This window comes from Mandrillus leucophaeus, unplaced genomic scaffold (genome assembly GCF_000951045.1).
Source record: "Mandrillus leucophaeus isolate KB7577 unplaced genomic scaffold, Mleu.le_1.0 Scaffold12, whole genome shotgun sequence".
Lineage (NCBI taxonomy): Eukaryota > Metazoa > Chordata > Mammalia > Primates > Cercopithecidae > Mandrillus > Mandrillus leucophaeus.
The window spans coordinates 5,818,298-5,832,869 of NW_012100320.1; the positions used below are offsets into that span (position 1 = coordinate 5,818,298).

General features: G+C 41.8%; 2 protein-coding genes across 4 annotated transcripts in view; one reads left to right on the plus strand and one right to left on the minus strand.

The window, feature by feature from the left end:
* AAGAB (alpha- and gamma-adaptin binding protein) overlaps nt 1-8,822 on the minus strand; it is a 73,841-nt gene extending 65,019 nt beyond the window's left edge. Inside the window, exon 1 of one of the 3 annotated variants that reach the window (XM_011968620.1) lies at nt 8,776-8,822. Coding sequence is in view for 1 of the 3 variants with exons in the window: in XM_011968606.1 (XP_011823996.1) it covers nt 8,203-8,332 (130 nt within the window). In the remaining 2 variants the exon portion in view is untranslated. Of the gene's footprint in view, nt 1-8,057; nt 8,381-8,775 lie in introns of those variants that run through there. The other 2 variants (XM_011968611.1, XM_011968606.1) reach the window with 2 other exon arrangements.
* LOC105531423 (IQ domain-containing protein H-like) overlaps nt 8,500-14,572 on the plus strand; it is a 55,790-nt gene continuing 49,717 nt past the window's right edge. The window contains exons 1-2 of the mRNA XM_011969347.1: nt 8,500-8,591; nt 8,695-8,796. Coding sequence (XP_011824737.1) covers nt 8,541-8,591; nt 8,695-8,796 — 153 coding nt within the window. The 5' untranslated portion in view covers nt 8,500-8,540. The remainder of the gene's footprint in view (nt 8,592-8,694; nt 8,797-14,572) is intronic.

Here is a 14,572-nt window from a genome sequence, read left to right on the forward strand (position 1 = left end):
AGCACTCTGTAAAATGGACCAATCAGTACTCTGTAAAATGGACCAATCAGCAGGATGTAGACAGGGCCAAATAAGGGAATAAAAGCTGGCCACCCAAGCCAGCAGCAGCAACCGGCTCGGGTCCCTTCTACGCTGTGGAAGCTTTGTTCTTTTGCTCTTCACAATAAATCTTGCTGCTGCTCACTCTTTGGGTCCGCACTACCTTTATGAGCTGTAACACTCACCGTGAGAGTCTGCAGCTTCACTCCTGAAGTCAGCGAGACCATGAAGCCACCGGGAGGAACAAACAACTCCAGATGCACCACCTTTAAGAGCTGTAACACTCACTGCCAAGGTCTGCGGCTTCACTCCTGAAGTCAGCGAGACCACGAACCCACCGGAAGGAAGAAAGTCCAGACACATCTGAACATCTGAAGGAACAAACTCCGCACACACCATCTTTAAGAACTGTAACACTCACCGCGAGGGTCCACGGCTTCATTCTTGAAGTCAGCGAGACCAAGAACCCACCGGAAGAAACCAATTCTGGACACACCTTGATCTTACAAAAAATGATTTTATATCAGATTGCATTATTTGTTGAGTGTCATTATTTGTTGATGAATTATTGGGGCATATTCCTTGAGGGAAAAGGCAGCAAGTTGCTTAAACCAAATGACCACTGCATACTTTCTAGATTTTTACCTTTTGCCATACAAAAACAAAGCAGTTAGATGGTCCAGAAATAAAAGTCTGATTCTAAACATGCTCAGAACCCTCCAGGATGATACAATATTCTCTGTATCATAAGTGGTTTTGTACAATATGGGCCAATGTGTAATACTGTTCCACTGGTATTTCTCCTCCTACTCTCCACCACCGCCTCATTTATGGGTATGCCATTTAATGAAAGAACACCTTATAATCATTTCACACATCAACGATATCTAAAAGACTAGTCTAAAACCTCACACGAAAAGTCAAATTCTCTACTCCACAAGTAAGGAAACAAACTGCATACCAATAGAGTCATTTTCATTTATTATTTAACTTACCACACTTTATCTACTAAGGTTTCAACTACCATCAAAGAATAAACTAATTGTAAACTGATTTTGAGAGCAATAGACGTTTTCATTTTAATAGTAAAATCATCTACTGCAATTTCTCCTACTGCCACCTGCACTCTGAATCCACACAGTCTAGTTGCTAAGTTGACCATATTTTACATGTATAGAACTAGAATTGAATCTTGGCTCCCCAGCTTTTGGGAACTGAACAACTTTGGGAAACCACAGCTATACTGAGCTTTAATTTCACATACACACATACTGGAATGTAATGTAGACATGTTTTTTTTTTGAAGTCCCTTTGGGTCTGGAGAAAATGTGAACATTTAAGCGTCTCTTCCTCCTAGATTGATGACAACCTCCCTCTTTAAATAAACATAAACACAAAAATCAGTCCTTCTTTCAATGTTGGTTGAAAAAATATAAATATATTAAGTATCATAGCTAAAAACAATCAGTTCCCTCACCCCAGTCATCAGTTGAAATCAATGCCCTCATCAGACCATCTACTGAATCACTCTGTGATGACAACTCGAGGCCCTTGTGGTTCATCTTGCTGGCCCAATCTTCCATTCTTTGAAGAAAATAAAGACTTGGAAATATACAGTCCAATCAAAGGCAGAGTCCTCTTACCACAACAAAATAAGTAACTTTGCTTAAGTAAAAATTACTTATTCCCAGAGTAAACCAAAGGGTGCACTCCGAATACCTCAAGTAGCTACAGAAAAATGCACATTTGAAGACTTAAGCTTTTATCTCCATTCTGTTCCTAGACAATGGTGTCAAAGCAGCACAAAAGCCTCTACCTTTGAAATAACAATGTTCTCTTTAGTAAATTACTTGAAGATACTTTTGCAAGTATAGGAGTCTGACAGACCTAGAATCAAACTCCCAATCTTGCAGAAGAATGCATGTTTTCCAAAGAAGCAATGTCATGAATATGGCTGGCTTTCCTGTGTAACTCTCCAAAGCCTAGTTTACCCATTATATAATTGTGCTTTCTGGTTCTGCAGTTTCAGAAACCTGAGGACCGGAGGGTTGTTTCTATGGGTAAATGCATCCGAATTTCAAACACAAAAGGTTAAATTTTCTACTCCACAAGTCATCTACTGCAACCTTAAAATAAGGCTTGATTCCTAAGTTCTCAAAAACTAAAACAGGAAAAACATTAAGTCAAGTTAAGAAGCATTACATAAATCTTGCATAAAAATAAGTAACATAATAACACAGATTTTTTTTTTTTTTTTTTTTTTGAGACAGGGTCTCACTTTGTCGCCCAGGCTGGAGTGCAGTGGCGTGATCTGAGCTTACTTTAACCTCTGCCTCCCGGGTTCAAGCAATCCTCCTGCCTCAACCTCCTGAGTAGCTGGGATTACAGGCGCGCACCACCATGCCCGGCTAATTTTTGCATTTTTAGTAGACATGGGGTTTCACCATGTTGGCCAGGCTGCTCTCGAACTCCTGAACTCAGGTGATCAGCCCCCTTCAGCCTCGCAAAGCGCTGGGATTACAGGCGTGAGCCACCCCGCCCGGCCAATAACACAGAATTTTACATCTAGAAGAGATGTCAGAAATGATTTCGAACAACCCTTTATTTTTAATGTTAATCCTGTACAGTAAGAATCACCAATACATATCATCTCTGAGTTCACTCAATTGAGAAAATAAAAATCCAGACATTGTTAGACTACCTATCAGGTATGCACAATGCTCTTTTTAATAAGTATTTAATACAATACACATATTAAATAATGCTCCATTTAATATAGGTCCTCTGTTGCCCAGAAGACCTATATTGGTTTCAACGGCAACAATTTTTTCCCCCTCCATTCAGAATTAATCATCCCAAATAGGCAATGTGAGCATATTTAAAACCGTTTAGGGGTTAATCTTCTCTATCATTGCTTACACCAGTGCCACGACCTTAAATTTAAATAGTACTGACTGCTAAGGAATCTCAACACATTACATTCACACATTCCCGTGCATACAAATTCTGAATTGGAACATATGCTTCAGCACCTGGGCAAGTCATTTAGTATTTCCAAAGCACAGTTTCTTCATCTGTAAAATGGACACAACCTACCTTCACAGGGATACAAAGACCAAACTAAATAATGTGAAAACATGTTTGGGAAGAGTACAGATATACATATGAATGCTTGTTATGATTATAAGAGCTCCAGATTCCTACATTTCACTAAAAGGAAGAATTTCGTTCAGATGTAGAAACTGAATGGACTACAGTTACTGAGTCGGCATTACATACTTTAAAACCAAACAAGTTTCCATGGACTTTTCTATCTAAAGTTCCTTCTAGGGAAGTAGAGTAAGATGTTAAAACTTACGTATCTTCATTTTAATATTTTCACAGGTGTGGCATACACTTTCTTTCTTTTTTTTCTTCAGACTTTGAGACAGGGTCTCACTGTCACCCAGGGTGGTGTGTAGTGGCATGATCTCGGCTCACTGCAACCTCTGCCTGCTGGGTTCAAGTGATCCTCCTGCCTTAGCCACCTGAGTAGCTAGGATTATAGGCATTGCACCACCATGCCCAGCTAATTTTTGAATTTTTAGTAGAGATGGGGTTTCTCCATGTTGGCCAGGCTGGTTTTGAACTCCTGACCTCAAGTGATTTGCCTGCCTTGGCCTCCCAAAGTGCTGGGATTACAGGCATAAGCCACCATGCCTGGCCCATGGAGGATACATTTTCTACATTCCTCTCAAGGGCAGGAACAGTATCTTAGGCATTATTTTAGCTGCAGTAACTGGAACAGAGACTATCTCTGTGTTCAATAAATATTCATCAGAATATACTTTTCCAGAATAAAGTAAAACTTTGGTAAAATATATGTGAGGTAGAAAGAGCTCTGGCCGTGGTGTAGACATTTGCTCTCATATCATGTATTACAAGTCCTTCAAGCATCCTGAGGCTTCATTTCCTTTTAAAAAGTCTACCCTGTTGCTAGGCACGGTGGCTCATGCCTGTAATCCCAGCACTTTGGGAGGCCAAGGCGGGAGGATCACGAGGTCAGGAGATCGAGACCATCCTGGCTAACATGGTGAAACCCCGTCACTACTAAAAAATACAAAAAATTAGCCAGGCATGGTGGTGGGCGCCTGTAGTCCCAGCTACTCGGGAGGCTGAGGCAGGAGAACAGCGTGAACCCGGGAGGCAGAGCTTGCAGTGAGCCGAGATCGTGCCACTGCACTCCAGCCTGGGCGACAGAGCGAGACTCTGTCTCAAAAAAAATTAAAATAAAATAAAATAAAATAAAACAAAATAAAAAATCTACCCTGTCAGTAATGCCTCTTTTATCCGATGTTAGACATCTACACAGAATACCACAAATAAGGCCTTTGAGTGACAAAAAGAAAAAGTTTCTAATGAAGTCCATGCATGCACTTTACGCATAGTAGAGACCCAGTGATTCTTATTTTAAGTGTGTGTGTGTATCTGAGACAGGGTCTCGCTCTGTCGCCTAGGCTGGAAGGCAGTAGTACCATCAGAACTCACTGCAGCCTCGATCTCCCAGGCTCAAGCAATCCTCCCACCTCAGCATTCCAAGGAGCTAGGACAACAGGCACATACCACCATGCCCGGCTAATTTGTTAACATTTTTATTTTTATTTTGTAGAGACTAGGTCTCCCTATGTTGCCCAGGCTGGTCTTGAACTCCTGGGCTCAAATGATCCTCCCGCCCTGGCCTCCCAAAGTGTTGGAATTCCAAGCATGTGCCACTGCGTTTGGACTATTTTAAGAATATTTCTAATAAACTGTTATTTGGTTATATTTCCCACTGGTGGTTAAAAGCACTAAGATAAGATAGATCAGATGTCCAAGGAAAGAGAAATTGGAGAACCCTAAAGGTTTCTCTCGCTGATACATGAAGTAGAATCAAACCTTCCCAAAAAGGCAGATCCAATTCAATCCAAAACTATTCTACAGCCTAATATCACCAAACACTTGACAAAATATTATGCGGGCTCCATCTCTTACCTCAGAATTAGAGTCAACCTGTGATTAATTTAATCCCATCTTTAATTACAGTCAAAGAATAAATGCTCAGCAAATACTTCATTTTAACACTATCCACTGCTACCCTACTCATAACCTTGGAAGAAATGACAAGCCCTCTTTTATGGTTCACTTTTCCTTATTCAAGCAATCTGCTCACTAGCTGTTCTTTTATTCTTTACTACATGACAGTAACGAGTGGCAATGGAAAGGTCAACTGATTTTAACCCGAATTGGAATTATCTAAGAGCATTTTACATACAGAGATAAAATGGATTATTTTACAGAATTAATTTTACCCCCAATAATGCTAATACACTTTACAGAAGTACAATGTTACCATTTGCTAACTACAGGTAATCAGCTACTTCAAGGCAGTGACCACGTTTGCCCATTGGGATCGTTAAAGCACACAACAGAGCACTGTAGCCAACAGAATAATTAATATTCCTGAGAATGTCTTCAAAAGACTTTCATGTATGGCTAATAGGATTCCAAATGCATGTAAGTCTTTTGGAAAGTTAGTTACATCTTTAAGAATCTCGAGCAAATTCTGGTTTATTCACCAGACGGATAAATGTGAGAAACTGATTTTTGATAAATCTCAGGATAAGAACTGTGTATTTAAAAAATTTTAAAAATGGCCAGGTGTGGTGGCTCACGCCTATAATCCCAGCACTTTGGGAGGCTGAGGCGGGTGGATCACGAGGTCAGGAGATCAAGACTATCCTGGCTAACGCAGTGAAACCCCGTCTCTACTAAAAATACAAAAAATTAGCCAGGCGTGGTGGTGGGCGCCTGTAGTCCCAGCTACTCGGGAGGCTGAGGCAGGAGAATGGCGTGAACCCGGGAGGCAGAGCTTGCAGTGAGCCGAGATCGTGCCACTGCACTCCAGCCTAGCCTGGGCTACAGAGTGAGACTCTGTTTAAAAAAACAAACAAACAAACAAACAAAAAAACCAGAAATAACTGTGTATCAAATGTAATTACAATTATTTCTTTTTAAGAAACTGCATTGGAAAAACAGACTGGAAAGAAACATTAGCAGTATTTGTAGTTGGGTAATGAGACTATGGCTATTTTCTTTTCTCTGTATGCTAAATTTTACTTAATAAGTATGTACTAGTTTTACAATGAAACAAAGAAAAAAAGAGAAAGGAAGGAAGAAGGAAGAAAGGAGGGAAAGGAGGAAATGGGAAGGAGCACTGCTTAAAGGTAGCAAAATGGTCTAATTAGACCAGCTACTTACCACTTAGTTAAATACCATAATTAAGTTTTCACCCTAGCAAGGAACTTTCTAAGTGATCACAAATGTTAACTAAGTCATATAATATCTGCACTGAAGGGACATCTTACCTAATTCTGTCATTTGACAGGTGTAGCAAAGAAATTATAATTATACAATGCTTTACAGTTTACAAAGTGTGTTCAAAATGTCACATCATCTGTCCTTCAAATACTCCTGAAATAGGCTCATATGCCCCATTTTAAGGATCAGGAAATTGAGGGTTACAGAGATAGTAATGTGCCTTAATAATAATGTCTATGATTTATCAAATGTTTACTACATGCCAGACTCTGGGTTAAGCACAATCCTGTGAAAATTATCCCTACTTTATACATAGAAGGTGAAGGGGCCAGGCGCGGTGGTGACTCACACCTGTAATCCCAGCACTTTGGGAGGCCAAAGCAGTTAGATCACTTGAGCCCAGGAGTTCCAGACCAGCCTAGGCAACATGGCCAAACCCCGTATGATGCGGGGGCCGGGGGGGGGGGGCAATTAGCCGGGCATGGTGGCACCCACCTGTAGTCCCAGATACTTGGGAGGCTGAGGTGGGGGGATGGCTTGAGCCCAGGAGGCAGCAGTTGCAGTGAGCTGAGATAATGCCACTGCACTCCAGCCTGGGCAGCAGAGTGAGACCCTATCTCAAAATAAAAATAAAAAAAAGGAGAGAAAAGAGAAAGTGAAGGGTAGCCAGGCACAGTGGCTCACGCCTGTAATCTCAGCACTTTGGGAGGCCAAGACAGGAGGATCACTTGAAACCAGGAGGATCACTTGAAACCAGGAGTATCACTTGAAACCAGGAGTTGGAGACCAGCCTGAGCAACATAGCAAGACCCTGGCTCTACAAAAAATAAAAAAAATAGCCAAGGTTCGTGGTGTGAGCCTGTAGTTCCAGCTACTTGGGAGACTGAGGCCGGAGGATCACTTGAGCCCAGGAGTTCTAGGCTGAAGTGAGCTATGATCGCATCAATGCACTCCAGCCTGGGCGACAGGGCAAGATCCCGTCAACAGAACAGAACAGTACAGAACAGAGAAAAAGAAAAAGAAAAAGAAAGAAAAGGAAAGGAAAGGAAGAAGAAAGGAAGAAAAGAAGGAAGGTAGGTAGGTAGGTAGATTAGGTGACTTGCTTGAGATCATACAGCTAAGTCACTACTCTGATTCTAAGCCATACACTTAAAACACTTAAAACAGAAGTCTTGAATTACCTATAATTCAACTTCACAGAGCCCTTTAGTAGAGTTGGCTTATGATCCAGTCCCATGTTCTCTCTTCTAAGAGTTACTAAGTCTGACAGCCATTATGAGGGTCTATAAGCAAAAGCACTAGCCCAGTCATACCCAAAAACTCATGTTGGCGGAGAGCCCATGCCTCAGAAGAAAGGCGTGAATAATTAGAGTGCAGGGGAGAAAGCTAAGAAGTCTTATAATGTACACATTAAGAAGCAACCAAGAATTCAAAGGAAACACTCCCCAGAGCAGCAAGGATAGCAACATCACGATATCAACAATTCCAGCACCTTACACTCCTGTAACCTAGCGCAATTTCCGCAGAGCCTTCAGGTTCATCTCAACGGATCCTCGCAAAAACCTGTGGGCTGGGCTGGGCAGAGCGGGAAATCAGTCTCACTTTACACAAGAAGCCGAAAGGAACGCAGAAGAGGGCCGGGTGGGCAGAAAAGCACGAAATTAAGAGCCAGGGGCAGCCACCTGGGGTGACTGGGCGCCTCCATTGACTGGAGGAAGAACGCAGGGCCCGCGGCGAGGACAAGGCCCAGAGAGGCCGAGGTGCTGGGTCCGTCGCCCGCCGAGGCTCAGGGGCCTTGGAGGTCGGCCCAGGCGCCTATCTACTCACGTTGGACCAGCTGGTCTCCAGAGAAGGCGGAGGAGCAGCTGGTAACCAACGCACAGGGTACGCCCGCAGCCATAGCTGCGCTCGCAAGCCGGTTCCGTCTGGCAGCCGCTTCCGCCTTGGACTGCACCATGGCTGCCGGCGCGAGGGGGAGACACGCCGGGGAGGGCGTTCTCGGAATGACCAGGCTGCCCTGACCCCGCCCCCAGGCCCCCTTCCGCTCCCAGCGTGGAACAGGCCGGGCCGCGCGTAGTGTTGCCATGGGGACGAGCGGCCCCGGCTGAAGGTTTCCATGCTTGGAAACCGCGCCTCCGCGGAGGTAGCAATTCCTTGACCTAGCCATGGCTCAGAACACTGAAAACCACGACCCTGTCGGATCCATCTTAATCCAGGTGGGAAACGGGACTCCCCCGGCCCTGCCCAGCCGTGCCACTTCCGAGCGAGGCCCCGCGCGCCGATTCACGGGCGCTTAGCCATTTGGTGCGCCGTCCCTAGACTGCCTTCTACACGCGAGAGGCTCCCCAAAATGCCCATCCAGACCTTCCCCCACGGCTCAGCGCACTCCCGGTGACTTACCGTGTAGGTTACGCCCCAGAAGTACGACCTTTCTGCCTCTGGGAAAACTCACGCTGAGGCCCCATTTTTAAATGTTACATTCTGAAAAATTTGAACCCATCACGTCGGGAGCGGAGGAGAGACAAATCAGACACTCTAGGAGGTGATAAGAAATTTGGAGACAAATTGAAATATGTGCATTGCTTTTCTTAAACTCCCCAGTTTTTTAGATCTAAATGTTCCTTGTTGGGGAACACAAACACAACAATCAAGATAACTTGGAATGAAAAGATATAACATTTAGAAACTTGGTGAAGGAGCTTTTTAATTTGAGAGGGGAAATGTCAAGAAAGTCTTGTCCAATACAGGACAATTTGTAACAGTTGCACTAAGATGTTTCTGAAATGATTATGGCATTTTGTTTTCACATTTATGTGAGGTAGCTTTAAGATATTTCCACATATATCATCGGTTTTAACTATCACATATATAATAGCTGCATTTGAGTAAGTCTTGAAGTCATTTGTGTAAGGTCACTCTATCAGGACTGTCACTCAGTCGGTCTGAAGTGGGTCTTATGAAAGGGATCTAATTTTTCTGGCAGAATTTTGATCTCTTACCTCCCATCTAGGAGAGATTTCCCTAAATCTACCTTTTCCCAAATACAAGCCCCTAAACTCACCAATTTCATACACTTCCCCTTTAAGAATCATACCTAAATCTTGCCTGATCTTTTATCACCCTCACTTTCACCATCACCAAGCAATGAATTTAACCAAACTGCAAAGTCTGAGGGAACAGTCCCCAAAAAACTGCCCTAACTTCAACACTCACTACCTGCAAGTTTAGAGGTCCCCAGAACCACCTCACTCAGACAAGCTGGGTACAAACTTAGGGGCCCCATCACCACCCTCACATTCAATGATTCACTAGAACTATTTGTAGAACTCAGGAAAGTGCTGTGCTCACACCTCCAGTTTTATTATACTGAAAGCATACAAATTAATCAGCCAAGGGAAGAGATGCATAGGACAGAATCCAGGAGGGGTCCGGACACAGAGCTTTTGGTAATCTTACCCCTGTGGAGTCATGGACATCATTACCTGCATTACTTCCTCCCAGCCACAATATGTGACAATATGCATAGAATATTGCAACTAGAGAAGCTTATCTGAGGCTTTGATGTCCAGAATTTTTACTGGGGCTCAATCTCACACTGCCCTTGTGGTTGACCATTAATCTCCAGCCCCTCCTGAATACTTTTAGTCTCCCACTGTTCCAGAGGTCTGAGCTGATACAGCATGGATCAAAACACCCATTATAAGTCATGTTGTTAGACTGTCTGGTGGCTAAAGCCCACAGACAAAGACTTTTCTATCAGGCAGGACATCCCAGGGGCCTAGAGATCACCTCCCAGTAGCCAGGGGCAAAGACTGGACCCCTCTTTGGGTAAGGTTAATTCTTTGCTGCACATACCCCCTCTTTTTATAGATTCCAAATAATTAGAATAATAATGGAGACTCCTACCTAGGATACAACATTATAGTAATAGATAACTGTTGACACTGACTTGTGAGATGGGTCAGAAGAGCTAATAGTCATATCCTTGTTGATCTGCACCCCTACTTGTTTAAAAGGATTCCTGTGGACATATCAGGTAAAGGGCTGTGTAGAGGAAGAGAGCCTACCTGTTAACCAGATTATTAAGACTGATTCCTGTATAGTATAAAATTCTATTCTCTACATGTAGAATATGTATAGTGAGGAAATTTGGAAGACTTTCCCTACTTTCCCAGTGAATCCTGAGAATTTGTGAGTATGTAGCACCACCCAAATGTGCCAACATGGATTCCACTTCTGTTTGGGGCTATGGTTTATTTCCCTCAGACAGGCTACCAATAATTAGTATGTCTAGTGGAAAGCACTTGATGGCGAGTCAGAATACTGAGATCTGACCATGGCTTTGGCATTCTCACAAGTAGCGACTTTGAGCTAGTCCCTTCACCTCTCTGGACCTCTTCCTCTTCCATAGGGACACTTTCCTCTTCCATAGGACATATAGTTTGGATTAGGTTCACTTCTGACTCTAAATTGTCCCAATTTCCCGAAGCTACATCATTTACTGTAAAAGTAGACTTCTTTTCTTGTTAGCCTAGGCAATCAAATTGTTTCTGGCAAATCAGTGAGTGAGTGAGTGTGTGTGTGCTATAGACTGTAAAGCAGAGGTACTTTAAATTTCGACTTGCTTCAACTTAATATGGTCAGTTAGGTCTGTGTATCAATCAGATATATTAAACAGCTTAGGTGTTGTAGGTATTATTTTTTAGCTCCAGTTTACAGAAGACACTTAAGTACAAAGAAGTAAAGCATCTTGCCCATTGTAATACATCCAGTATGTATTGATCCTTAAATAGGCTATGGCATGTTTATGAAGTAATCTTGAAGAAGTGTGGTAGCGACTCTGGGAACTTTCCAGTCATACTTTGTAAATCTTAGAAGCTTTGTTTTTATGCTTCATTAAAATGTGGTGTATTCTTAACGTATCTTTATAAATGCTTGCTTGACCCAAATATTAAACAGGTTTGTGTAACAAATATTACCTGATTTTATGATTCAAAATTAGCTTTTTAATTAAAATCCAGCAATTGTGTGTTAACACAAAAAAAAACAACAATTGTGTGTTAACACTGATCTTGGGAATAAGGGAGCTCAATTGACAGTTTGCTATTTTCATTCTTTCTTATCTACCTCTCTGTCTGATTTGTCAGGTGCATACAATATAAAAATGAATGAAGTTGGCCAGGTGTGGTGGCTCATGCCTGTAATCCCAGAACTTTGGGAGGCTGAGGCGGGTGAATCACTTGAGGTCAGGAGTTCAAGACCAGCCTGGCCAACATGGCAAAACCCTGTCTCTACTAAAAAATACAAAAATTAGCTAAGCATCATGGCAGGCACCTGTAATCCCAACTACTTGGGAGGCTGAGGCAGGAAGAATTACTTGAACCCAGGAGGTGGAGATTGCAGTGAGCTGAGATTGCGCCACTATACTCCAGCCTGGGCAACACAGCTAGACTCCATGTCAAAAAAAAAAAAAAAAAAAGGCCGAATGCAGTGGCTCATGTGGCTCATGTCTGTAATCCCAGCACTTTGGGAGGCTGAGGCGGGCGGATCATCTGAGGTCAGGAGTTCGTAGACCAGCCTGGCTAACATGGTGAAACGCTATCTCTACTGAAAATACAAAAATTAGCCGGACGTGGTGGCAGGCTCCTATAATCCCAGCTACTCAGGAGACTGAGGCAGTAGAATCGCTTGAACCCGGGAGGTGGAGGTTGCAGTGAGCCGAGATCGTGCCATTGCACTCCAGCCTGGGGGACGAGAGTGAGACTTTGTCTCAAAAAAAAAAAAAAAAAAAATAGAAGAAAGAAGTTAAAGATAATTGAGGTAATGAGAATGACTCAGCCAAACTCTAGCAAAGATGAAGAAAATGGAATTTTATATTGCTTTTAACAGTATAGAGTCTGGTTTCGTGGCTCTTGTAAAGTCTAGAGCAAATCTTTGCTGCATTAAATCTTTCAAGGGCTTCTCATTAAGTAGCTCTGTCCCCAAATTGTCAAAATAATAATCTTTCTCCAAGTAGAAAATTTATGGAAAACAAGATGTTTGATGATGATAGAGATGATGGATGAGATGTAAAATTTCAATATGGTAGATTTGGATCTATTTGAAGAAAGAACAGAGATTTAGAACTCAATCTCTTTTTCTACCCAAGTCTAGTGTAACTTTTTCTATAGTACTTGTCTTTATTGCAATTATACAAACAGATGAGTGGTTGTTAGAGGGGAGGAGAAAATAACTAGCAAGAAAAGGAAAAACTCTTGAGAAAGATTAGGGAGCAAGTTATTCAATTAACATTTACATAAATTCAATTAACATTTACAGAGTATTAGTTTCACTAATACTCTGTAAGGAGTTTCACTAGGTTTTACAATTCAGAAGGGGAGAATTAACAATTGTTCAGTGCCCTCCTATGTGCTTAACACTATACAAAGTACTTACATATTTTTACTCATTTTGTTCTTGCCACTGTTTTGAGATAGCTATTATTATTCCCATTTTACAGATGAGAACACGAAGCCTCTAAGAGACTAAGTAACTTTCCCAAATTCAGTTTAGTAAAGAACGAAGCAGGATTCCAGTTCACATCTGTCAGCACCAAAGCCTATATTGATTCATTTTCATACATATTCCTTTCATTTTCATTCAACAGTTTTAAGTAGAGTAATTCTTTTTTATCCTGGACAAAGAAATTAGAAATTCAGAAAATTTGGATGTATATGGAAATCATGTGACTAATAAGTGATCGGGCTAGGAATTATATTCAGCTGCCTTTTATTGAGTTCTTGCTATGTACCAAGGCTGTTACATACTATCTCACAATTCTGTCAGGAAGTATTATTGTCCACACAAGGCAGATAAAAAAAACAAACCTTTGGCACAGTTTTTACTCCCTCCTGTAGTTGATAGAGATAGTTACAGAAATATACATGGAGCTACAGATACTAGAAGAGGGAAAGTCAGTACATTCAAAGGAGGAACCAAAAACTGCAGGCCTAGAAAGGGCCTTGCCCTTGAACTCCCTCTCTCTACTTTCCAAATGTCTCCAGACAATAGATGGCAAATCAGCTTGCAGCAGTAATTTGGACAAAACAATAGAAAGAAGTACATCTTTATCCTTAGTGCTTATAAGCAAGCAGTAGGTATGTTCAAATTTCAATCTGTGAGCTCTGAAGGCCTTACCTGACAATTTGTGCAGAGTACAAATGACCAGATGTGTCTGCCAGACTGTGATGCCCATCAGTGAAAAGATGTAAATTCTGATCTTTTGAATACTTGGCTCCATGGGAACATTTGAGATTAATCAATAACACAGGCTGGATCAGTGTTGAGTCAAGTTATACTAACAGAGAAAAAGTAACTTCTTCAAAATGCCTTTAGCAACCCAATTTGCAGATTGTTATTGGTGTGACTATTGCTGAAACAGGTGTTGGGTTCATAAATTTGCATAACAAAATGTTTTTCTTGTGGCAGCAGCCCATACAATAATTGGTGCCATCTGTATTTATCTGAAATTTGGTTTCTAATATGAATGCAGCAAATCTTGTGCTTTCTAATTTCATAGGACCCATTTTATTCTGAGGGTGCCTGATGTTGGAGAGATGTTCATCATTTCCAAGGAAAATACAAATTGAAGGAAAAATGTTAAAGTAATAACATATGTTCCTTTTTCTTCAGGGATTATTTTCATTTCTCACTACATAAAACAAAATCAAGGTCACAACACCTACCAAACTACTTCTTCAGAGCAGTAAGTGGGGAAGACCCAGCCTAGGATGGAAAACCAACAGGCACTGACAACACATTTACAATAGTCTTTTGAAAGACATTGCTTCTGCTACAACTTCTTTGCTGGAAGTTTTTTGTTTTCTTTCCTCTTAACCAATTTGTAGAAATTGGAGTCTGTCACAAACCTCTTATCTCTGACTCAACTCTTTTATCACTTAAGAAAGCAGAAACCATTTGAGTTGCAGTGTTATCTTAAATCTATTTCTAATGGGAGAAGGAAAAACAGAAATAATATGAAAGCATCATTTTTCACAATCTGAGAGACAATAATAGAGCATTCTCAATAAAGAATGCCTTAGAAGGGCCGGGCGCGGTGGCTCAAGCCTGTAATCCCAGCACTTTGGGAGGCCGAGACGGGCGGATCACGAGGTCAGGAGATCGAGACCATGCTGGCTAACGCGATGAAACCCCGTCT